Here is a 26,792-nt window from a genome sequence, read left to right as displayed (position 1 = left end):
GGGAGAGCAGTGAACTACATGTGGTTTCTTTTCTTCATTTTTCATGCAAGTATTCAGTAGGGAACTGTCCTGCCCTATCTTGGCCATCACGGCGTCAAGAAAAGGAGCCTGATATTGCTCAGGGAACAACACATCTCTCAACCGACCAAGGCGCACAGGCCATCTGGTCCCCTTAGATCTCTGTCTGTTGCTGAATGACGAACTAAAGACTCCTGAGCAGCATTAGGAGCAAAGGATGCAGACATGGAGACCCATGCTCATCCCTCAACAAACACACTCACAAATGTGCCTCTTGACTGCCCCCCCCCTGCTCCAAATCAACAGTATGACTGACAAAGCTGTCAATGATCTCTTCCTGTTTTCCCCAGGGAGGAATTAGATTTTCATGTGCGCTCATTTAATTCGTGAGTTTTAAGCACAGTAGCTTGTGTGAAATTGAGGAAAATAAGGCAGCAATTGGAGGAGGAAAAAAAAGAAATGGACATTTTTCCATTTCCATTCCCTCCACTGTTCCATGTTTTTCAGATACACAATATGCTCTGATAGATCGTTCAGTCTTTCCTCTCTTAAGTGTGTGCATGCTTATGTGCCTGTGAATGTAAGAGAGGAGGCTTTGGCATGGGAACAAAGGTAAAGCACTAGATATCTGACTGCTTTATGCTGTGATTAATAGAGTAACCATGGCAAGAAACTTGTCTTAAGGGGGAAACAGAAGCATGAAGAGGCAGAGGTACATTTCCATTCATCAGCCTTGGCCCTTTCTCCCCCTCTCTCTCTTATGCCACTCGATCGCTCGCACTCACCCTTTCTGTCCCCATCTCCGTTTCAAATTTCAACCGGAGCATGAGGTTACACAGTTACAATAATGTGATTTATCATATTTCCTCTTCGCCGTCAACAGAACTACTGAAGTATGTTATCGGTTGTGTGATCAAAGGCAGTGTGTGCGTGGGTGTGAATGTGCCCCTAGCTCCATTGTAGCCAATTTCAAACTGGAAGCATTTCTGACAAGAGCTGGTGACTTAGCGCAGCAAAACAACTGGCCACATCATATGAAAAACAGCCCTGTTTATGTTCGGAGACGTACACACACACACACACACACACACACACACACACACACCCACCCACCCACGCTACATCCACGGGCACTCATACACACTCCAGGCTCCGGGTGGCTTTTGTGGGGTGGATGATGGACCACCCTGGTGAGTGAATATACCCTCAGACTGGGACAGATGTGATCAGCAGGCAGGTGTCTGTTTCTAGCATCAATGCTGAAATGTGTCAGTCAGACAAAGCTGAGCAGGAACACAGCCTGAGGAGAGATGACTTGATACTGTTAGAGTAAAAAAAAAAAAAACATAGTATGGAAAAGTTAAGTACATGCAGGTACTGTACATAACAATGCAGACAAAACCGTGTAAACAAACAGGCTTACACTGTTGCCCTTGAGAGGGATGTTTTTCATAACTCTCTCTCTCTCTCGCTCGTTCTCTCTCTCTCTCTCTCTCACACACACACACACACACACACACACACAAATCACTTCACATGAGCCATACCCTGAGGTCTTCCTTCTCACTTCCTCCTCTGCTCTGTCTCTCTTTCTTCTTCCCTCCCTGCCAATCCCTTTCTCCCTCACTCAGGTGGAGAGTCTTACCAAACAAACAGCCAATAATGGCGGTAAGCTCGACGCCTTTGAAGACGGCTTATCTGTGAGGAACATTAGAGTAATAGATCTTTAGTGGAAATCAACAACCGGAGCCTTGCCCAGAGGGCAGGAGTTCTGCACTAGCGGTGCTTGAGCCACACCTTGGCTGTCTTTTACAGTAACTATGACAGTAATGTCTTCAGTCGGATTCAGCCAGTCTGAGCCTCTCCGCTTAGTTCTTTGAAACAGTTAAGGCCACGATGAAAGAGGATCTTTTATGCCACACAATGCAACTGGTAGTCAATGCTCGGGCGCCGCCTAAAAGAGGGCCTAAATGGTTGTGCGCATTTGTGTGTGTGTGTGTGTGTGAAAGAGAGAGAGCAAATGTGTGTGTGCTGTGAGTGAGGGTGAGGTCTAAGTGTGTTTGCTTTTTTTCTATCTGAATAGACTGACTGCTTTGGCATTCAGTTTCTCTCTCAGTCACACATGAGCTTGCACAAACACACACACACGCACACACACACACACACACACAAAGAGTCAGGAAGGAGGGTACAATGCTGTCATGCCCTCCTCCTTCCTCTAAAGATGTGTGTTTTTTTTTTCTCCCTCTCTCCCAGACTTCCTGGGAGGGGTACACTGCCCTTTGTGTCCGAAGGCACTCTCTCTTTATCTTTCCCTCTCTTTTTCTCTCTCTCTCTCTCATTCACGGGGCACAAAGAGCGAGGGAGAGGGTGAGGAGAAGTCTTTCACCTGGACAAGGAGGGCCACGGAGAGATCTCGGCCACAAAAGAGCAGAAAAACAGAGGAGGGGGGGGGGACAAGATAACAAGGCAGAAAAGGAAGATACGTCTATGTTTTTTGTGTTCCCATGTTTTGTGCCCTTTTCCGCTTGCTGCGGTTTAGCGGAGAATGACAGGCGGATGTCTGGGTGGAGAGAGCGGCTGTTTAGTCTGAGGCCATGTCATGGGAAACATATTCATGCCCTCTGGGACTTATTCATACCCTGGTATACCGCACACACACATACACACGTGCATGTACACGCTCTGTGTCCGTTCCTTGTCCTCCCACACACACCCTGTCATGAGCGAGAGGGGAGGGGGGTGAAAGGTCAAGCACTTCAGTAATGGAACAGGAAGTGTTGGAACAGTCGGCGCTACACAACCTACAACTAACTCCAACATGTGGACAGGACTGACAGGCAGCTGTTGTGGGTAGGACATAGCTCTGGAAGGCAGAAAGGCATTCATAGCCCTGCCCATAGTCCACTAATCTGTTGTTTGGCATGTATATTTTGTCTGGCTTTCATATATGTTTGTTACATGACCAGTGCCAGAGAACTTTTTTTTTTTCTTTCTAAATCGAAGCTAAAAATTCATGCCACATTAAAGAAATGTTTCAAGAACACGGGACAAACAGATGCCACTGATGTGTGGAAGAGGGTTACAAATTTCACCACTTTTCCGCACATCCTGAAAAGGTATCTCTTACAGAGCGTTTTTTTTTTTTTTGCTGCACACTGATTCGAGGCAGATTCTCAGCAGTGGATACAACAGTAAATGAAACCCGATGAGTATTAGTGTCAGGCTCTATTATGACTTCATTTGGTTGAATGGCAGAAACAGGAGGACACTGGATCTAGTTAGAAGACTGCTCAAATCCACTCCTGGCTCACTCCTCCTTAACTGCTGCACTCACAGATCTATGATCAGCTCATCTGCTCCATATATTCAACTGTACCCACGGATAACATCTAGAACTGAACTTAGATCAGCGCTCGATGAAATCTTACCCCATACCAATGAGGACATGTGGCTGCTGTTGGTTTAAAGAGATTTAGTTTGGCCCCTTGCCATGCATGTAAAAAGTCCAGATTTCCTCTTTTGCTCCTTCTCAGACATGTAATAGAGACATGAGTAAGTCTGGCTGCAGTTGCTGAGGCTCTGCAGTGGACGAATTCTCTCCAGCCTCCCTTCACAGCAGATGGAAAATACACCTGTGAAGCCCAGTTGTAGCGAGAAGTAATACCATTGCCTTCTGCCATCAGAGTGACCTGACTGCTGTTTCTGTATTCAGGTCAGTTAAACTAACCCTCCAAAATTAAGGCTTCTGAAAATGGTTTTATCGTTCTTTCTCTCCCTTCTTTATCCATCTCTTCACCTTCTGTTTTCTACATCCCATCTCCCATTTCCTGGACATTCCTGTGCCGTTACCCACATTTGGCCAATGCTATATATGTGAGTGTGTGTGTGCCCTGAGGTGTGTGCACATGTGTGTGACATTTAAATGTGTCTGCGATTGCTTCTTTGTTCCCTTTAGCTAACTCCCGTCCCAGTGGCCCATTCTCCCGACCTAATCCCTGCTAGCGTTGCTGTATCAGCACTGCTCTGTGGGATGCTTTGATGCTGCACAGGGAGATTGGATAGGGCATTAACCATCATTAAGTCAGTATGCGCATGTGATTGTGAGTGTGTGTTCAAGCATGGATGTGTGTATGTACATCCATGCTTGTGGAACGTGTTTCCTTGTGTGTAATGTGTACATGAGGGTCTTGTGGGTACAGAGAGTGTGTGTGTGTGTGTGTGTGTGTGTGTACACTGTTGGAAAGGGCATTAAGTATCATTAGCTCTTGCCAGTCATCACCTGCACACTGCCAGCCCCACATGAGCCACTTTAGTCAGCAGGCCTGGCCAGCGATCACACAGATAGGTAGACAGAGACAGACAGAGCCATGCTGAGGTACAGAGGGGACTTAGAGAGCTATGTCTTACACACTTTGCATTCAGCACTCATGTACACACAACCCTTCATATAGCTCATTATTTTAGTTTCTATGAGTTTATTGTTATCATTTGAATTGTAAAATTGAAAACCAGATATTAAAGATAAGAATTACCATTTCTTTTTGACCTAATCCTAACCTTTTTAATCTAATAAACTCAGTTTTGTTTGTTTTCTTTTCATTTTTTTCTTGTTTGTTCTCTTTTCAAACTAGCCTCTGCTTTACAGAGGTGGGAAAGAAAGAAAATTATATAAAAAAGACAAATATCTAGAGATATCTTTATGATAACAAGTCAGTTTTAAGATGATTCCTTTTTCAAATTTGGGAGCCTCATAAAATTTGATTAGCAACCACTGCAAAATCCTAAATTTGGTTGAAACCAAACTCCTTGTTTTAAGAAAGTATTATATTCTTCTGGTGAAGATTGAGAGAAACAAGAAACAACTAGTGTAGGACACGAGTTATCCGACCATATGTACATACTGATAAAAAATAACAGCTCGCATGGGTCCTGGGTGCACATGTGTATAGATTTACACATATGCGTGTATACGCACTTGGACATTTAGGGAAATTTGTCGCGGCCTGGCCTGGGACAGTACAATGCCTTCTCTGTGGTGGAAAAGATAGGGCTAGTGCACTTGCACAGATTCATGCACTCACGCACACACGCACAAACATTCCCATGGATTCCCAGGGTTGGAAAGGGGCTGAATAGGAATCTGGGCCATGCAGGCATTCTGAATCCTCTCAGTCAGAAGCAGCCCTTCACCCTTCAACCACACGTCACAGAAAGCACATTCCTGGCCCCTGTGTCACACTTGCGTCACGCTGGTATCACACGAAACATACAGATTCACATATTCAGTCATTGAGCATGGGTAACCACTGTTGTGTTTAGTCCTCACAGGCTTGTGACATGCAGCCCCAAGACACCCTTCACTTTACTTCGCCGATCCTCCTCCACCCTGGTTCCCCTCAAGATCTTGTGTCGTGATTGCTTTCTGCTGTTTTCTAAAGGACAGGATATGGAGCGGTAGAGTAACACTATGGCCTCTCTGTCTTCTCTGCCTGCCGCTCCTGAGGGAATTGTCATTGTTTCCATTGTTGTCCTCTACCTGCCTACCTGCCGTCTGTCCCTGAGCGACATTTAAAAGCCTCCCAGGTTGCTCTCAGGAAACCACAAACCACTGCACCATCCAACGCTAACTGCCTCTCCCTTCTCTCCAACACCCTTCTGGCATAAATATCACTTTTGTTGCAGGCGGAAGTGGCTTTTTCTGCTGGTGGTCACCGCAGGGCCTCCAGGGAATCTAGGAGAGAGCTGAGGAATTGACACTTTGAGGCAAACACCTCCAGTTTGTGGGAGGGAAGGAACAATGAATGACTGAACAAACAAATCGAGAAAGGAAAAAAATTGTGCGTCTTTGTCCAACTTTTTAAGCAGAACAGAATAACTATGATTACATATGTCACTGTTTTCTTCCTCTGTATAATCTGAGGTGCGTAACTCTCTTCTCCAACTCTGATCACAGCTGACAGTTAGTTGGCTTGTAGCCGAAGCACCACCTCCCCCCACTGACACACACACACACACACACACATACATACATACACACACACCTTGAAAACATTTACACCAATTGGCTTGGGTACACACCCTTCATTTTTCTCAGCCCGCTGCCCTGAGCTATATGCATTCATTCTGAGTTTCTAAGAGGCACAGTCCACATCAGAGACTGTACATTTGCAATTGGTGTTACATGACCAGCGTTAACACCTGCTCTGAAAACACGCGCCCGTGTACACACACACACACACACACACACACACACACACACACACACACACACACACACATACACATACACATACACTCAAGCACTTAATTTATGGATTCTTCTTCTAATTGAAGCAGGCCAGAGGAAACAGGTGAGGAAAGGAGAATGGGTGGTGGGGGGGTAGATAGAGAGAGGGAGGGAGGGAGGGGAGTGTAGTTGAGGCAGAGGGCTACCATAGACGACTGGAGCCAGGACATTGATGCTGGAGCTGATAGCTGCTGTATAGAGGACCCTCCACTGACAGTTCACACACACACAAACACACACAAACACATGCACACACACACAGTCCTCTTTTCTCTACAATTCTCTTATTTTTGTTCATTCTTTCCCCCCCCAAATTCTCCTTCCCCTCCATCCCTCACAATTTCTCTCTCTTTTTGTGTGTGTTCTCTCTCTCTCAGACATGATGTTTACAGTGTGACCCCCGGTCGCTCATGATAGGAATCATTCCATCAACATAATGGCTAAATGACACGCACACGACTGTTACAGTCATGGCCACCACAGAGAGGCAGGATGTTGTCTCCTGCATGTGTATGTACAGTATGTGTTTGTTTTTTGCATGCTTGTATGAGTGTGTGGACTCCTGCTTAACTTCAACCGAGTCAATACACATTTTTCTACCAGCAATTTCCAATCCTCACCTTTCTCCTTCTCAGTTTTTTACCCCTTTTCTTCATCTTCCCTTCTTCTATTTTTCTTGCTTCACCTCCACTGGCTAGAAAAAAAAAACCCTCAGCAGTCTGGGTGGTCTTCACACACACACACACACACACACACACGCGCACGCACACTCACACACTCCTTGGTTTTCCTCTGTCTGGTAATGCGCTAGCTGCGGTTTCCTGGCCTCGGCCAAAACACCGTTAGAAGTTCACCGCGCTCACCGCTACCACAAAGCATCACCTAATCGCTGCTCAACCCCAGCCCCTGACTCACATACAAAATGCACACACACTCTTTTCCTCTTACACACCCATGTGCACACAGTGAAGACCGCTGAGGGAAGTGTGGGACGTGTAAACATAAGCACCTGACAACCCTCCAAACTGAAAGTCTATGGCAGCTTGATCTTGAACATACTCATTATTTTCAACATGATTCAATATTTCATTTAAATAGGTATAAGTCTATCAGGGGGACAGTTGTCTAATTCATTTACTCCCAGCTAACATTTGTGACAGACAGCCTACTTATTGTGTCACTGTGAGGCCAATTCTTTATGATGAGTTACTTTGCTTGCAGCTACACATAAAACAGCACCAATCCCTGATGTACATACAGTACGCAGTGTTCTCAAACTCAACACACATTAACACACATGCACGCACACCCACGCAGACACACACCCTTGGGCAGTGTCTTTCCTCTCTAATCTGATATCAAAGAGAGAGGCTTTCAAAGCATCTCACATGACAGCTCATTTCATGCGTTGCCCACGGAAACGATTATTGTCATAAATCTCTACCCACTTTGCTCCGAGTTCCTGGAAGCATCTTTGCCTCCGAATGGTTAAATTCCTTTGCAGAGTCATCCTGCATTCACCTCAGTGTTATGATTGTTTGTGTACAAATGTTTCTACCTATATGGAGTGGAAACGTCCAAGTGTGCAAATAAACACTAGAAAATGGAGTGAATCATGCATTGCCTGGATTGCCCCTTCGGTCGCTACAGCACGTACAGTCGCGCTCACTTTGAAGAACTCTCCGATGACACGGGTGAATGATGTCATATACTTTCACAGCATTGTGTGGATGTGGTTTGTAATGTGGACCGTTCCCAAGCAAATCCCTGTGACCTCGGCAGCCTACAGTATGTGCTGGGAGGCTAATCCAGCCTCCACAGCACAGCGGGGCGTGCTGGACAGTTTGACAGATCCTGGTGGGGATTGGACCGGCTCTCCGCTGTTGTAACCTTTTATACTCCAGGACGAAATGAGAGACTGTGGCCTGCTGTGCTGGGCTCTGGGTTATGTATGCATGTGGGCAGGGTTAGGGAGGGGATGTTGTTTTGTTTGTGTTTGATGATTTTTATCAGCGAGGCAAAGGAGAAATCTGTGATTCTTGTGTGTGGTATCTTAATTTGTTGCGGCATCTCTCCTTGTGTCTCACATTCCCTTCTTTTCTCATCTGCAGAAATGTGTGTTTCTATGCATGTGTGGGCGTGTGCGGTTGGTCGCTGAGTTTATTTATCTTATTCTAAATCAGCCCTCAAACTCACTAATTGGTCCAGTTCCACCGTTAGGTAACAAGGGGAAATGAACAATTACTCTTGTGTTTGTAGGGAATGATGTGTGTTTGTGTGTATATTTGTGTGTGTGTGTGTGTGTGTGTGTGTGTGTGTGTGTGTGTGTGTGAGCATGAATGCATGCACATGGTTGTAGTGGATTACTTGAGAGCAGTGTAGATTTAGTCTCAGGTCAGCACTGTTTTTATTTTAAAGGAGGACAGAGAGGCTCAACACTCTCCCTCCCAGATTCATCCCCGCTTGTGTGTGTGTGAGTGTGTGTGTGTGTGTGTGTGTGTGTGTTGGCTTAGTTGTATGGCATGCCCTGTTGTTGGACCAAGTGCCTGATGTTCTCATAGGTAGAGTGGTTAGAGTTAGTGACCATATTTCACCACCATAAACTCTGCATGTGTTTTAACTTTCAAATGAACATTGTGAAATCTGCTGAAGAGTCAGGCATCATTCAAATAGAGCTGTCTTTTATGTGTCTCCTTAAAACTCGTTTGCTACATAAACTGTTGATCTTTCCTCACTCCCTCCGAATTCTGTCCCTCCACTCTTGTAATACTTGTAGAGCCCCTAGTGAGCAACTGCTCTATCACACCCTGTTTCCTGGATTCAACTTCTATCACTTCAATATCAGTTATCACAAAGTGTCTCTAATCTGTCCTCAGAGGCTTAGGCAGTGAAGCAATTTAAAAGATCTGGCTGTAAGCCACAGCAGGGTGGTGTAAGGAACTGCCCAGATCTCCTGTCTTTTGCATAATATACGTCAAAAACTTCTCTCACTGCCCTTAAAAATCCCTGGGATTAATTCCTGCAAATCCCTATAGTAAAATACTATTGATAAATAATATTAATGATCATGTTTTTATGGTATTTACACTATGTTTATTAATGTCTTGTGCTCTTAAACACAACTCATAAGTCAGATTTAAAAATGATGTCCATTTCGCTTCAGTCTTTCTAAATGAAGCCCTGAAATGAAGTTATCTAACAAAAGAAAAACAGACAATTAAATTCATTTTCTGAGTCAAATGCCAACAATTCTTCTCTGTTTAACGCTTGAGTTTTGGTACCATAGAACAGCAAGATACATACTTGTGGAATAAAACTGATAATTAACCCTTAAACACATCTGTGTTTAAACATGCAAACACATGCATACAAACACATATGTGTGTGTGTGTGTGTGTGTGTGTGTGTGTGTGTGTGTGTGTGTGTGTGTGTGTATATATATATATATATATATATGTACACACATGCATACATGTACACAAAGGCGCACACAAACACACACACTCTCTCTCATGCTGGGTCTCCAGTTGGCGCTCAGAAACCTGACACTGAAAGAAGTGGTCCAGTAATTTTGCTATAGTGGTCAGCACACACACATGTTCCCACTTGGCCCTGTCCGTTTTTATCTACATGCGAGCTCTGCCACTGTTTCCTGGTCACACATCCAACTGTCTGTTGCCTACTGCTCCCACATACAATTCAGCAACATGAATAAGAGTTTTTTCACTTACAACTGAATATCCAGAACTATTGGGACTCATGATTGTTTTTTATTTTTCATATGAAACTAACTGGCACCATGGTTGAATAAGAGGAGGTTTGGGGATCAAGGATGACATAGAATGTCCATACACAAGACAATAATGACTGGGGTCAAAGACACAGGCCTGGAGGTGGAAAGGTGAAGATGAAACAGGACAAGATAACACACCCCGGAAGTCCCTAACTGTTGTAACAGAATCACGTGTTACTCACAGGTAAGTGGTGAGAGGGCTGAGGTTGGCTGGCACAGATGATAGTCCCAACTCTGAGCAGTCCACCATGACGAATATCCCATCTTCTTCACACTGGCATGGAGACGGGCACAGCGACACCGCTGGCCCCTGCCTGTCTTCCTGGATCCGTCCATACCCCCACACTCCAGGGGCGGACCCCCAAACTCCTCCAGCCATGCAGAGAAGCACAAGCAGAGACAACATGTCTGACTGTCCACCTGTCTGCATCTACACCTGTGGGGTTTCCTGTCCTGTCACGCTCTCTCTCTCTTTTGTCCTCTTGGTTGAGAGCCAGCTGTGATAATTGAGGAAGTTCCAATGTTTCTTCTCTTTACTGAATCCTCCTCTGAATGCTGAGCAGGTTGTCTACACTGTAAATCTGTCCCTGTCACAAGTTCTGCCCCTTCATCTCTCTGCTCTGTCTCCCAGTCACCACTTCATTCCCAGGGGTTCACTTGAATATAACTTCTTTCCCCTCTTTCCTGTCTTCCCTCTCACTCTGCCCTCTTCTCTCTCACTGTCTCTCTCCCCCAAACACAGTCACTCTTTCCCCCTCTCTGTCTCTCTCTCTCACTCTTCTTGTATATATCTCTTCCTCTCTCTGTCTCTCTCTCCTTACCTATTGTAGAAGGACCGCATGAGTTGTGAATGAGCCACCCTCATTGGCCCACAATTTAGGGATGGGCTGGAGCATCTCCGGAAAGTAGGAGGAGCCCGCGATTCTCAAACTCTTCCCTCTCTTTCTCCCTCTCTTCCTTTCCCCTGTTTTACTTTGCCCAGAAGCTCTCCTCTGTGAGGAGAAGGAATGAGTGTTTAGTTTGAGGAAGGGAAAGGGGGAAGAAGGGTGGAGGGGGTGGCAATGCAGTACAGTGGTGTGAGACAAGATTTCTCCTTGTGGGACCTTATGAATGGAACTCAGAGAAAATGAGACAGTGTTTACAGTTGAAAGAGAGAGGAGGGAGAAAAAGGCAAGCTCTGGAGGATAAGAATGAAGGCAGCAGTGTGTGTTTGGCTGTGTGAGAGAGATGCAGAGGGTCAGAGTGTGTGACTGGGAGTGACTGTTTTTAGGAAATTGGAATTCTGACACTTCGGCACCCCTCAGTCCCCAGAAAGAGCAGAATCCAGTGTCTCGTAAGTCACACCTTCTCAGGTTTCTGCCGCTGGAATGTCGCGATTGCACACACGCAGAAACACACACACATGCATGAACACCCATAGAAAATAACAGATTATGAGTGACCGGCGCAAAGGAGTTCATGTATCCATTTCACATACACACACTCCAGTCTATAGAGAGAAGAGTGTGGATTTGTGAAGCAGTGTCAGCTGCCTTGGGCTAAAGCCTATCTGTATTTCACAGTGCTCACTCAGAGTTTCTCCACAGAATCCTGAAAATAATTTCATCCAACAGCCCTTTCTCTTATTGCAGCACATACAGTAGAGTTAATATTAAAAAAAATAAAACTGGGCTTTCCCTGATTCAGTAAGCAGCAGGGCAAGAATGATGTTACATGATGCATACAACTCTGCTTCATATGTTACACAACTAAGCTTTACATGCTGGGCACCTGTAAGTACAGGATGTTGCACAAGAGCCTTATGATGCATTCTATGATTGTAACAAATCAAAGAAAAACTGGCTTGCCATTGAGATCAGGCCTTTCTCCCAGCAGCAAGTACTAACTGGTAAAAAGCTGCAACAGGGAGGGAGGATGAATTTCTTCAGTGAAAGAAACCATTACAATAAAACACTACTGGCTGATGAACGCAATAAATTTCAGAAATTTAGCGGAAATCCTAGATGGGGTTAGCATTTAATCGCACCTCATAATTCCAGTTTTGGTGACTTTCATGTTTTACGAGTGGGATTACATGGTCTTCAATGAGTTGATCAAATGTGACAATAACTTGGGCTCAAAATCTTTTCAAACCCCACTGGATCAACTCAAAAATGCATGGTAGTCAATGTGGACAACAAAGCTGTTTTCTTAGTTCCTGGAAATCTCAGACTTGAGGAACCGTAGATTTCATTTTACAGCAGCCGTATGTTATATGCACGCAAATGCGCACATGCAAAGCCAAGAACAAAGGTGCGACATATTAATTTATGACATAAATTACACTGTGAAAAAATGCATGGCTGCAGAGATACTGGACCTATAAAAAATGCGCACCATGCTATAACAGAAAAAAGTCTTTGCACGCACTTTGAGTTTGTCTACCCTTCCAGCCTTTCTGTCTGTTACTCCGTCTCTCTTTTCTCTGTCTTTCTTTCTCCACCATTCTCTGTAGGCTGAATAGTTTCTCATTAATTAATTAACATTCCTATGCCACTGTGTTTTCTGAGGGGCCTTTGTTATGGTCCCACAAAAACTCTTTCAGAGCTGGTCTTCACACAGTCTCTCTCTCTCTGTCTGTCTTTCTCTCACTCTCTCACTCTCTCACTCTCTCTCTCTCTCTCTCTCTCTCTCTCTCTCTCTCTCTCCTCCCTCTTTGTAGTGGTATGTCTGTTGTTGCTTCCTCTGTCTATTGTTAGTTTGAAAACCATAAAAGTGATGTTTTATGGTATTTTTTCTCTCTCTCTACTCACTGCTTCAGTTGCACATTAGGAGTTTTACAGACTGCTCACAGTAGCACCTTTGCGTGATCTTACAGTACACCCACGTACAGCACACACTGATTCCCATGGGCACACGTGCACATATACAAAAACATGCTCACATACTCTTCATACACCTGCAAACTCTTCCACTCCCCGGGCTCTCGCACCTCTCCCCTTCTTGCGTACAGAGCTCTGTCATCTTTTTAAATACTATTTAATTGTCTGGCCCTGAGGGAGCCCTAAAACACGCTTACTGTAAAAACCTGCATGTCCGGTCTCCTGCCTGTCTCTTTCTGTGTGTCTTCCCTTCTCTTCTTCTTCTCATTTGTTGTCCTTCTTCCCTTCAATCACAAACACACGCTCACAACCATGCATGGCACTCCTAACCAATAGAGCAGTAGGCTATGTATTTGTTTTCATTGCACCTGTTCTGACACAGTTGTGATAGATGTGTGCGGGGTCAAATGTAAGCCACGGTAATCCAGTCCTCTTGAGAGAAAAAGGGTGAGAATGCAATAGTTGATAAAGTGGTTGGTTAAAGACATGCGTATACTAAGGTGCATGGCTTCATGATAGTTGAGGGGGAAGTTTTATGCTTTTCTACTTTTATAGATAAGAATAAATCAATTTATGTCTCTAGTCGGATTATTTGGGGACTAAGAAGCAGCTAAGTTTTTGTATGTGCTTGTGAGAACTTTTGTCAAAATGTGTTAATGCTAGACTATTTGGAGTCTGGAAAACCCTAACCTAACCCTTCTTTGCTGAATTTGATATGTGGTAGTTAATACTAGTTTAATCCATCAGCTGTAATTATATGATGCTGCATGATATTATGTTGATGTTGCGGTTTTGTCTGGTGATGCTCACCTGTTGCATGTTTTATGTTAACATGTCCTGCAGCTCCGTATTTGATGAGAATATGTTATGTCATTTATAGGGCATGCCTACTAACAGTCAACCAAATGTAAGTTGATGAGAGGAGTCTTGGCCGACCCAGTTTTCATCGGTCAGTTTGTTGCAGGAAAAAGAAAAGTCAAACTCCACAGGAAGTGGGGACACTCATACAGTCAGGGACAGACATCATACACATGGCTGGTCCCTGCAGTTATTACAGTGTGACCAAGCATCTTGGGTTCACTTAACTGGGCATATTTAATAATAAAATAATCAACAGGACACAGAGATGAACAGGCAGCATTTTTTATTTTCACAAGTGGGAAATATCAAAACACGTAGCAAATACAAGACAGTGTGTTCCATTAATTAGATATGTCGGGCAGGAAATCCAAAGTTTGGGTACATTTTGCGTGGGTAAGGGATGACCGCAAGAGGGTGACATGTAAACTCATTAATTAACATGGATTATCATTTGAAACCCGAAAGTAGCCTGATGTTAGCCACTTAGCATGGCCACTCACTCTAAAATTCTCCTTGCTGGTTGCTCCAACACATTCAGAATCATCACTGCTTTTGCCAGTGTTCAAACAGGCAGTTTGCTTGAATTTTGTATCATAGGCTTGTTATTACAGTTTTGTGTTTCTCTGTGTTGACAATGTCACTTATAACATTCTTTCTCAACCCTGGACCTCAAACCATTTTCTGATTCTCCCCAAAAATATAGATTTAAATGATTCAATTAATATCATAAATGTGTTATGACTAGTCAACTAATGGCTTGAACTAATGACTACTAGTCCACTGGGAAAATCTTTGGCCAGGGGCAGCCCTAGTCATTCAGTTAGCTGTCAGCACATACTGGTGGCTTGGAGTCACATCATTTTCAGTAAAATTGCTTCAGCTTCATTAAGGGCAACACACAGAGCAACATCATGACAACTTGTCACAATATGTCACTGTCCTATTTCCCAGCATGCACGCACATCAGTTCTTCAGAGAAGCAGAAACTTTATCACATTCACTTCCCTGACTGGCACATCCCAGCTGCTGGAGCTTGCTACTGCTCCTAGCTCTGTGACGCATCTGGCATGTGATAAATGCATCAAAAGACATGTGGCAAATGACCCGAGCCTCCTTTATGTGGTGTATGTTGCACTCTAGTGATAATCAAGCTCTGTGTGTATGTACAATTCATTCACACAACCCATATAGTGGGTGAAATCATGTTCTGCTCAGAGCTCCAAAAAGGCTTGAGCCAGCCCTGCGCTGAATGAATGGCTCACAGTTGTTTGCAAGTGTGCAGACATTTGCACATGGCACTGGAAAAATATGCATGCACTCATATTCTTTCTGTCTCTCTCCTTTTTTGGCATACTCACTCTCTCACTCACACACGCTATCAAACAGTCTGCATCAGATCAAAGCCTGTGCTCTCTCCCCTCTCCTCCCCCATCCTCCCCCTCTCCGCTGTGCTCTCTGGGCTGTAAACACTATCCAAGCAACGGCAGCCTTGAAGACACAAAGACAAGTAGCTACCTGACACCTGACACTAACTTGAGAGCACTCACCGTGGTGTACCTGGGAATAAAACACACACACACACACACGGCTACCTGAGCTCCTTGCAGGAAGAAGAGTCCGTTTGGGGAAAGAACAGAGAAAGTAGCCGTGCAATCAACCCCCCCAACACACACACACACACACTCCATCCCACCTCACCTCCTTGCCCATATCCCCTAACCCACCAACACCTCCACACATCAACATAAGTGTGTGTATATTTTTGCACACCTGCACGCACATGTCAACAGACGCATGTGCTCACAAATCTGCCTGTGTCTGTATTTCTGCATGTCTGAGCTGTACAGGCAATTGAAGGTATACTCAGCGGAAGCAAGTGAGACGCAGTGGGTCACCAGTGGCGGCAACCTTGGTGTGTGCTCTGGCTTTTCATGTGAAACCACCTGAAAGCCAACAAAAGGTCCCTCTCCTTCACTCCATCCCTCCCCCCGTCCCTCTCTTCCTCTCTGCATCTCACAGTACAAAGGAAAGGAATGAATGAAAGAAAGAGCAGCAGGGGGGGGGGGGGGGGGGGGGTGAGGGAATGAGGATGCAAGGGTGGGGCACGGGGGGGGTTGTAGAGGAGGGGGTGCTGGCGAGTGGGCAAAACAGGGGTGGCTGAGGTCTTTATATATCTGTGTGTTTGTATGGGACGATAGTAAGCCTCAAGGGATGTGGTTAGTCATGGAGTTCAGCAAAGCACTCCATTACCGGCTGGAGAGATAGAGCTCCTCACCTCCACTGGAGGGTCCGAGGTTAGTGTCACATATTAGGAAATATGCAGTTCAGCAATGTTGTGTCTTTTTATTATAACACAGATAAACGAATTACAGTAGGATTCACACTTTAACCTCTGAAATGATGACCAGTGATAGCCAAGATATCCCATTATATTCCAGCAGTGGGAATAATTTGATTATGTGTTTATTTTCATTTCATTACCAGAGTTATCTCAGAGCTGATATTCATCTGCAGTGAACAGCACTAAACAAACAGGACAGAACATTTCATGAGAAACTGTATACAACCTTACACTGTGCACACCATGTCAGCAATAAATGTAAGCCAAACAAATTCGTTTTTCACAATCGCAAAAACACATTTCTTAAAACTTTCCATGTTTTTCTCAAAACTGCAAACAAAAAAACCAAGTTGTCCAACTACATTCACAAAACTTGACTCTTCTTGCAAAATCAATCATCCCCAAACATTTAATCTATGCTCAAATGAAACACTGTTTTCAAATTATACACAAAAAATAAAAAAAACAACTGAGCATTCATTACACACCACATAAAAAATGGAAAGCACAGTGTTCAGGACATGTGGCTCCAGTAAAGGCATTTTATAAAGTAAATCTTCACTATGGCAAAAGGGAAAAAGGACAAGGACAAATTAAAAACACATGTAAACGTAACGGCATAATCAAACTCAAGATTCATTCCACCTAGCATCACGCCTTTGTACTGGGTCAGGCCAGAAGATTTCATCTACATCACAGGCTATATTCTCCCTAGCCAGGCATCAGGGGAAAAAAACTCTAGTGTGGCAGAGCCAATCTTGGCAGGACTCCACACTTATTGTATTTCACCACAGACCAATTCCATGGAGGAGGTTTTCCCTGATGTAGAGTTGTTGGTCGTACACCTTCCACCAATGTAAAGACAGTGATGAACTTTTCCCTTCCCCGCCTTTACTGTAGGTCTGTACAGCAAACTTTCAATGATGATTAACCCAACCGGTCGAGGCAGTCAGCCGCCCACCCTAAGCCCGGTTCTGTTGGAGGTTTCTTCCTGTTAAAAGGGAGTTTTTCCTCCCCCCTGTCGCCAAGCACTTGCTTTTTGTGGGAACTGTTGGGTTTTTCTCTATAACAAAGTAAGGTCTCAACCTTACCCAGTTAAGTGCCTTGAGATAATGTATATTAAAATTGAATTGAATTGAATTTTATATATATATATATATATATATATATATATATATATATATATATATATATAGTACACACACACACACACACAATACAATGCAATATATGTAGTATAAATACTTGTTCTCGTCTCTGAACCTCTGGATTATGGTGGCCACAGAGACAGAGGGTTGCACTGTCATTCAATGAATAAGAACATGGTCTATTACAGTCACTCATATTTCATCTGAAATTACTATTCTTGGTCTTGGTCTTGGTCTTGGTCTCGGTCTTGGTCTTGGTCTTGGTCTTCCTTGTCCTCCTCCTCCTCCTCTTCCTCCTCTCACACACGCTGTTCCTCCTCTACCTCTCAGATTATTTTCCTCCATTGCTTCTTTCACACTTCAACCTTCAACAACCCATGCACTCAAATCTGTAAGAATCTGGACAATAACCAATACACTGTAACAAAACATCTCAATCTCCCCCTGCATTGCACACTGTGAACTGCACACAGGAGCAAGCAGAGAAAGCAAAGTGTTATCAGAAGTAACAGACGGCAAGATAAACAACAGAACTTATTTCTCCCGTCAGCGAGCATTTAATCAGTATGAAGTGGAAAAAGCTTCTGATGAAAAACTACTGTTGAAAAAATTTTAATAGTGGCAGCCAAAAACATTTAATCTCTCATTAAATCTCTGTAACCACAAAATGCACAGTCAAGAATTCTATATATTTTTGCTATATATACACAATGCATTACATTTATCAAAACTGCAACTCCAACACACAACATTCAATGTATCGTTCCCTTCCGAAAAAATGATTTAGTGGCTAGTCCTACACTTGGAAGCTCACCTCCACCTTGTTTCTGCATCACCTGCTGAATAAAATGAAAATGTTTTTGATGAATTTTGGGTACTGCAGGTGCAGTTCATTGGAGGTGTGAGACAAGAAAGCAAGAACATAACATTGTCAGTTCACATTTGTAAGTAGAACTTTCATTTCATTTGTGATCCAGTGATTTGTTTGCAATCTGACTGGAATCACCAAAAATAAAAGTTAGAAACGCCTTCCACAACAGGAAGCCCAACACAACAAAAGTGTACCCACCATTGTCTGTTGCAGTAATAGGACTAACAGATGACCTGTGCAGCCTCGCTTCTTAAAGTTGTTCATCAGACTTGGACAGAGGGCACATAAAGTAATTCTTCCTTCTTCCTACAAAGATTAAAAACACTCCAAGATTGAAAAAGCACAGTTTGAAAGTGGCTAACATTAATCATATTACTTAAATATGTTTATATTAATTGTGGAACATTACTTAGTCATATTAAAATTCAAATGTAATGTAACTTTGAAACAATCTGTTAGGCCTGAACTAACAGAATTTCATGATATAAAAAGAAAAAAAAGATCATGGGAGAAAATGGTGCAGCCTCCTGAACTTCATTGTGGTCAGCAGTCAAACTGCTCCTTATTTGTTTGATGATGAAAAAATGTTAAACAGTCAAACAAATGACAGTGTTTTTGAGTGTGAAGCGAAGAGAACATGGCAGTTGTTTTCTTTGTGATGAAACAAGCACTGATCATGCTCACACAAGTTGAGTGAATTTGACAATTAGAAGTTGGCAGAGTGCTGCAGTGGTGATAAAGGGGTGTGGTCCAGGATGAAAATGGATGTATTTAAGTCTGTTGAACTCAAAGATGACAGTGAAAACAAATCATTCCATCATAATAGTACAATATACTAAGGATGAATAAGTAATGCAATCAAACTAAATATTTTTGAGTAACATAATACAACTGTTAAAGTAGAAACAAAGAAAGTAGAGACAAATTCCAGGCTAACGGTTCACTTTCCTTTTCATCAAGATATCTCTCATGCAGAACTTACTGTCGTACCAAGACAAAGCTTTCTTGTGTTTTGATCTCCATTCTGCTTGTTTTCTCTGCAGTGACAGTTTGATATACGAGGGTTAATATGGTGAAATAGACTGACTACAGCAGACAGGTCTGCACCTGTACAGTGCCAAAGAGAGAGACGCTCCACTCTGTTTGATGCTATTCTAAGCGACGCCACTGGCGCTGCAATCAGAGGGTGTGAGTTTTGGAGTGAGTTTGTAGGTGTGTGTGTTTTTAGGTGTGACTGTTACACTTGTACACTAAATACTATCTATTAAAAGTTTGTTGACCTAGAAATAAAGTAGCAATCACTGTGGTAAGAACGGCCTAATCATGCCTCTGTACGTGTGTGGAATTCTGCAGCAGTGTGTGTGTGAGTGTGAGTGTGTGTGTGTGTGTGTGTGTGTGTGTGTGTGTGTGTGTGTGTGTGTACTTGTACTTGCTACATAGTAAGGACCAAAAAAAGTATTTTACTAACAGAGTGAGGACATTTTGGGAAAGTGAGGACATTTTGGCCAGTCCTCACTTTTTGAGACACCTTCAAATCACATTTTGAGGGTTAAGACTTGGTTTTAGAGTTATGGTTAGAATTAGGTTTAGGTTAAGGTTAGGGTCAGGGTTAGGGTTAGGCACTCAGTTGTGATGGTTAAGGTTAGGGTAAGGGGCTAGGGAATGCATTACGTCAATGAGTGTCCTCACAAAAACAGAAGTGCAAGTATGTGTGTGCGTGTGTGTGTGTGAGTGTTCATGTGCACTTGTGCATGCACTTGTGTGAGTGATGAATGTTTGTGCCGTCTTTGTAGTCATACCCAGTTCTGCACGATAGTATCAGCCTTGTCAGTGTGGAGGGAGACTGATGTGGAATGTTAACAGTGACTGAAAGTATTGGACTGTCTCCATAGAGTCTCATTCATGCAGAACCTAGATAGGACTGGCAGGAGACTCAACACAATATAGTGAGAGATGAAGAGAGGAGCCTTATTATTGTAGGTTTCACACCAACATCAGAGAATTCCAGCCACCTGAAAAGTACATAGCAGCAGCTGAAAGATTACAGCTATTAAAACAGAAATTGGGCACCCGGGAAGTATGACACATATCATCACTGAAAGCATGATTACAATAATCGTATTGAATCATACCATTATGCTGTGTGATCTGCTCTTTATGTGATCTAGAGTTGAATTCCGAGTTAGGTGATGAAATGGCGCCATCTTCAGCCAAAAGACAGAACAGCATCAGTGCAGCAGGTCAGGAAGTAAACAACCAGCTGATGGCGACAACCCACTTGACTCACTGTAAGATCCATAATACACTGAACTGCTACCGCTCCCATCGTATTTCAGCTTTCATGATTTTGGCACAAGCTAAGATTCATATTCTTTATGAATGTCTGTAAATAAATATGCAGCTGAATTCACTGGAAACATAGTCGTATTGTACACCGATAGATACACCATCTCTTTGAACTCCTATGAGATAAGTGTACAAAAGTAAAAAAAACAAAAAAAACAAACATGTCTTCTCTAATTTCTTTTTTAAGCCCTTCTACCTGCAGTGTGTTAATTGAAAATATTCCAAGAAAAACTCTTGTGCTCTAGTGCTTTTTAAGTCAGTATGAAAATCTCAAAAATCTGAATCTGTGTGCCTGTAAATAGTGGAGATTATCAGACGAGATTGGGTGTGGTATGGCTGTAAGCATGGAGATTATCATGCATGCTTTTGACAACATTTTACCGCAGCCTATTTGCGTGTGAAGACAGAAACCAATAAGAGATGAAGATGAGAGAGTTTCAATTTTTCCACCACCTCCAGACGTACACAGTCCCCCATTCCCCAACCCAAGTATCTCCAGACTGTGAGAAGGTGGTCCATGCTTTTATACAATCCAGTACAGTTGAAGGAGCAATTTGTAAGTTTTACCATACATACCCAGCATTAGCATTAACAGCGGTTTATTTACCAGTCTAGAAGAAACACTGGGAGTTCAGCATCAACCTTAATTCCTTAAATTCCTTTACTTGACAGGAGCTGTTTCCAGCTTTGGAAAGCGGCCCTCTTGTTTTGCTTCTTTTTTCTGTCACTTCTTTTCTTTTACAGAAGTCAGCATGCTAACCAGCTAACCCCTGCCCGGTCTCATCACTTTCCAATAGCGAGTCACTGAGGCGTCCAGTCCCCCTGAAGAAGTAGTGCTTCTCAGAGGATGTACTATACTATGTACTATAACCTCTTGTATTGTAAACACAACGATGGCTGACAAGACTGATAAGTAAACAGCTGTTAATGCTAATGCTGAAGTGATAGCAGAACAAAATAGTCTTTAAATTGGGCTAGATTGTTTTACTGGCTAGACTCCTGCATCTTATTTGCTTATTCACGTGAAACTTACGATACTTCACTTTATAGTTTATGTTTTGTGATGATTCGCTGACTTGCAAAATACATTTGAAACCAAACAAAAACAGAAATACCAGCACATTTTTTCACTTTCCTCTGTAAAAATTAGTATAAACTAACTTTAGAGAGTGTGAGATTAGAATTCAGACTGGACAGGAGAGCAGTACATACAACACAAGTCACATGATCATTTTAGTAGTTAGACTCCTCTTTAGGTCTTTCTGTAATAAAATTCTGTAGATCTGAGCTAATTACACAAACTTTTATTAGCGTGTTAGAATTTCTGCTGAAACAACCGCAGAAAATGAAAGAACATAACATTATCCTGCTAAATAAACTCAGACTTGGTTCCTATTGTTTTCTGCCTACCACTTATTCTGTAAAGCCGGACTCACTGTCAGCTGTGATCCTGAGCTCACTCTGCTGCTCTGATCCTGTCTGTTGCTGAGCAGGACTGAAACTGGTACTCCTCGTAATCCTGCTGACAAATAAACAGTCATGACTGAACACATAACCCTGTCTTGGCAAATAACATAAAGACTGTTCACAAGTCCCAAATCTCAAGTTTGAGTAGAGTATCAAGTCTTTCGAGGACGAGTCTCAAGTCAAATCTCAAATCACTGCCGTGGCGACTCAAGTCCAAGTCACAAACTCCAGTCCCCATGTGAGCCCACTAAAAAAATCCCCACTAAATCTGATGATGACAGACATTTGATTTTAAAAAAATTAACAATAGGCATTTTTCATGGATGGCATTTTGAAAAATCAATGACGACTTAATTCAATTAAAATTGCTGCTTTTTTTTTTTTACCCAATTTACACTCAAGAACTATTTATAGACTCCAACCAACAAATCATCAGGGCCAGTCATCAGCAAATGATCTTTCTTTAACTTGCTGTGGATTTATCAGTATTCATGTACAAGCCGGCAGATGAGTAACCAGACATTGCAGTGCAGAAATGCCAAAAAGGGCATTTGTTTGTTGCCATTGCATAATTAGTTCAAAAGAAAACACTGACAAGTTTATTTTTCAACTCTCTCAGTACATATTTTGGTCACACTTTTAGGGATCCTCATCAAGAAATGTGAAAAAGAAAAGATATGTATTTATATACAGATTAAATTTGGTTAACTCCAAAATATCAGTTGTACTATCTGCCTGATAGTACAGATAGTCCTGATTCAGTTAGGTTATTGGCAAAAAAAAAAGTTGCTGAAGTCTACCATTATGACAGGTTAGATACCAGAGGAGTCAAAATACCTGTCATATAGGTGGTCTTTACCCTGCATCCACCGTTTCAATCAGCTGTCTATTACAAAATATTTTAATATGCAGTGTGATTAGGGTACAGACAGAACCCCCTTTCAGGTTATAGTCCATTAGATCACAGGAGGTATTGTGATATTTTGATGGTTAAATTTAAGGCATATTTTGCCATATAATACCCTTTTAATGCACAAATCTCATGCATTAAAAGGGTATTATTTAATAAAAGTTTTTAATTCTAATGAATAATCATAAATTGTGTGATTCAGTGTTGGTAAAGAATTAAACATGAAAAAGTCCAAGATGAGTTAACATGCTTTATAAGCACTGTAACTCCTCAGACTTAAACACAACAATTCAGCTACTGCATATTTAGCACAAAAAGTCAAACCACATGAACTCACATTCCCACGAACACACACTGCCCTTTCATTAATTCTGCTGACCACCGCCCAGTGCAGACTTCAGCAAAGGAGAAGTGAATATCCAATAGTTACTCAGACAGTGTTATGGTCTTCTGTGGAAAGAGGAAGCCTTTCCCCTACCATGACATCACAAGCTCTTTCTAGGGCAGCCAGACTAACCATAAAGTGATGTACACATACTGTCACAGGTATCCTGACTCCACTGGACACTCCTAAATGTGCAGAAATCACAGCGCAAAAAACCCCAACTGGATGTAGTTTCCATGGATTCAACATTAATATAAAGTAACTGTTGTATTGTTGTGATATGTCCTTTTTGGAATTTTTCCTTCCCTCCCTGATGACTATTTCCCAAGATGTAATTTGTGTTTTAGCTTTTCTTTTAATGAGAGCTTGTACATCAGACATGTGAACCAATGTCAGACTTAAGCTGTCAATTTGAGGACTTTAGATACAGTTTGACAAAAGCTTGAAGTCATTGCAAGTTTGACTTGACTTGAGAAAGACTTGATATCCACACTAAGTGGGTAAAAGGGGTAATGGCTAAACATCTTAAATTCTGAGCATATATTCAGGAGCAGAACACCCATAGTGTGTTCAAGGCCTAATTGAGCCTGTGCCTTTGGTCTGGGGGGGGGGGGGGCAGTGTTACTGCAGCCCCCACATCAATTACCCACCACATCCAATGACAAATCGCTACACACTTGCATACACACATGAACACATACACATACATACACACACACCTACCCCTTCCCTCATACACACACGCACAGACAGATTCACACACACACACACACATACACACATATACACAAATACACATACAGAACATCTAATGGTTAAGGACTATAGAGTGACCATAAATGTGGATATTGTTAGTTATTGTTGTGTTGTTGTGTTGTTGTTGTTGTTGTTGTTTTTCCCCATCTCTCCACTCCCATTTTCCTTTTCCCCATATTCTCTCTGTTTTCCTCTTCCTGTCTACTCTCATTCCTGATGCGGTCCGGTTGTCTTCATAAAGTTTAAATATGCGATAGGCGGAGTATCTCACACTCCTCCTTTGCAGAGTAAATCTGCCCCAACAACACAAGGCATCCAGACCACTCATACTGCTTGCCAATATTGGGACAGGACAAAAAAAAAAAAAAAAAAAAAGGCCTAATTGAGGGTCAGTTAAACTTTTATTAATTAGCTTTTAATGGAATCTCTGTAACTTTTATTTTTTTGACTTTCTCAGATGAGTTCCGGTTGATTGCTTTGCATAAAATCTTTTTATGTTCTTATGTTTGCACTTGTACAAAATGTTAGCATGCTAGCAAGCTAAATTAAGATGGTAAACATGGCAGTTAAATGCTAAGCATCTGTATGTTAGCATTGTTACTGTGAGCATATTAGCATGCCAGCATAATTGAATAGCTCAAAGTTTATTGTTAAATTCAAAATCAGCCTAATTGTTGTTTGTTGTGTCTTTGCTTTGTTGTTTGTCTCTATCGAGGCTGTTAAAGTAGAAAAGAGTACAAACATAATACTAATTACAGTGTTTCTGTGTTAGGAACTGACTGATTGGGTGGGTCAGATTTACTTGTGTCTATGACTTCACACAGTAGTAAATTATATTGTTTTTCATGCCTCAGTATCATTTACTGCACTAAAGGGCAGAGGACAGCAAAACATTTTGTTTTGTAATGTTAACATCATAGTTCAAGCACTTTACCTTCGTATACCATGCAAAGCGGGACAAACGAACAGATGTTACGTGTGAGTTTGTTGCTAATGAGGCAGCAAGTTTAGATGTGGGAGGTTGATAGAGAAGACAGCTATTGTTTTCGTCTACCCTCCCTTCATGACAACAGCTGCAGAGTGGAGGTGTGGGCCTCCAGCAGGAGGATACACGTTGATCTGGTCAAGCTGTACAGAGGGGTGTGTGGGCTTCCGTCTGTGCAACAGGGACTGGTTTCAAAATAGCTCATCAAAGGCCCTCAGGCCCTTTTATTGTGTTCTTTGGAAGCAAGATGGAAACTCTCTTGGAGATGTTTTATTTTATCCTCGGAGCACAGATAAAATGTCACTGTCTCGCTCAGGCTCTCTTTGTCTCTACTTATCTCACCATGAAAACAGATGATTTATGTACAGTCTTTGCACTCAAGTTTATGTGTTATTCTGATAAGGCCCTGTGCGTGTGTGTGTCTGTGTGGTTTATGAGTGTTTATTGAGACCACAAATTGCAGGACTGCCTACTGGACGACACAAACAGTGTTCCGTGGGAATGCAAAGTCCCACCAGTTCCCAATCCCTATTTCTTATCTCCAGCATTCCCATATGAGTGATGTATATTATTCTCCTGAACCAGGACCACTTGCTAATGATCATCTGCAAATGACATGCACTCATGTGCATGCTGCAAGGTTAAAACAAGATGAAAACCTTAAAAATGAATAAAGCTGTAGAAAGTAAAGCACTTAATAAATAAATAAAATGCAATTTACAAATGTATAACAAATATAAAACTAAAGTGATGGTATAAAAAAAAGAGAAAATTACAACTTGGAACCAAAAATATGAAATGAATAAATTACTATGTTACATATTTGCAGTAGAAATGCAGAGGCAGTGAAAGCACAGAAAAAGAGAGACAGCAGCGTGTGAGAGCAATAGAGAGGCGGTGGAGGTGGTGATGTTGCGGGTCAACCTCAGGTTTTGCATACTTGCTCATGTCTCTGACACACAGTACATATGCCAGCACTACGGCATGTCCAACTGCCTCCTCACCTGCCAGACTGCTCACCTGACTCACCTTGCCTCCACTGGGGCCCTGCCCATGGGTATGAACATCAAACAGAATTTTTTTTTTTAACCGTTGCTCCACAGAACTCATTCAAATCATCATCGGGTTTACCATCAGACCCACACAGATACATGATTGTGCTTAACTTTGCAACACAGCTAAATGTAATGTGATTATATCAGACATATGTGAAATGTTGGCTGCTGAAAATTTAACATATTACTCGGTTCAGTAACTCTACATGTTGGTGTTCCCTTCTGGGGTGTGGGGCGTTGGGTGTGGGGGGATATGGCCTTGCCACTTATCACTTGACACACACACAAACATGCACACACATCCCAGCACACACAGAGACACACACACACGCACGCACCGTTTTGTCTAGGCGTTAGGGGAATTCCCAGTAACCTGCATGTGTACTCGTGATTTGCGTATGTTCACAAATCCAGGGGGTTTAGCTTTAACTGTAAACCCACTACACCTGGACGGACACACACACGCACGCGCACACACACACACACACACACACGCACACACACACACACACAGCACATTACTCATCAGCAACTGATGACTGAGCTGATAAGCCAGAAAAAAACCCTTTCTTATGTGCTGCAACACTCCACACACTAATGGTCAACAATGTTTGTCTGTGTGTGTATGTGTGTGGTTACCAGTGTTACAAGTGTTCAATTCACCTGCCACTCTGTGACCGTTAAACATCCCAGGTGACTCAGACGT

General features: G+C 42.6%; 2 protein-coding genes across 2 annotated transcripts in view; one reads left to right on the top strand and one right to left on the bottom strand.

The window, feature by feature from the left end:
- Window positions 1-12,185, bottom strand: part of LOC139620613 (leucine-rich repeat-containing G-protein coupled receptor 6) — a 38,092-nt gene extending 25,907 nt beyond the window's left edge. Inside the window, exon 1 of the mRNA XM_071476333.1 lies at window positions 10,283-12,185. Within this exon, the coding sequence (XP_071332434.1) occupies window positions 10,283-10,530 (248 nt within the window). The 5' untranslated portion in view covers window positions 10,531-12,185. The remainder of the gene's footprint in view (window positions 1-10,282) is intronic.
- The window catches only part of LOC139620615 (transcription factor PU.1), a 53,861-nt gene that overhangs the window by 19,315 nt on the left and 7,754 nt on the right, over window positions 1-26,792 (top strand). The window lies entirely within an intron of this gene.

Source organism: Trachinotus anak, unplaced genomic scaffold (assembly GCF_046630095.1).
Source record: "Trachinotus anak isolate AG129_WGS33_773 ecotype Australia unplaced genomic scaffold, CSIRO_AGI_Tana_v1 ptg000004l, whole genome shotgun sequence".
NCBI lineage: Eukaryota > Metazoa > Chordata > Actinopteri > Carangiformes > Carangidae > Trachinotus > Trachinotus anak.
Note: the sequence above shows the minus strand (reverse complement) of the source record. Positions and strands in the feature narration are given on the sequence as shown.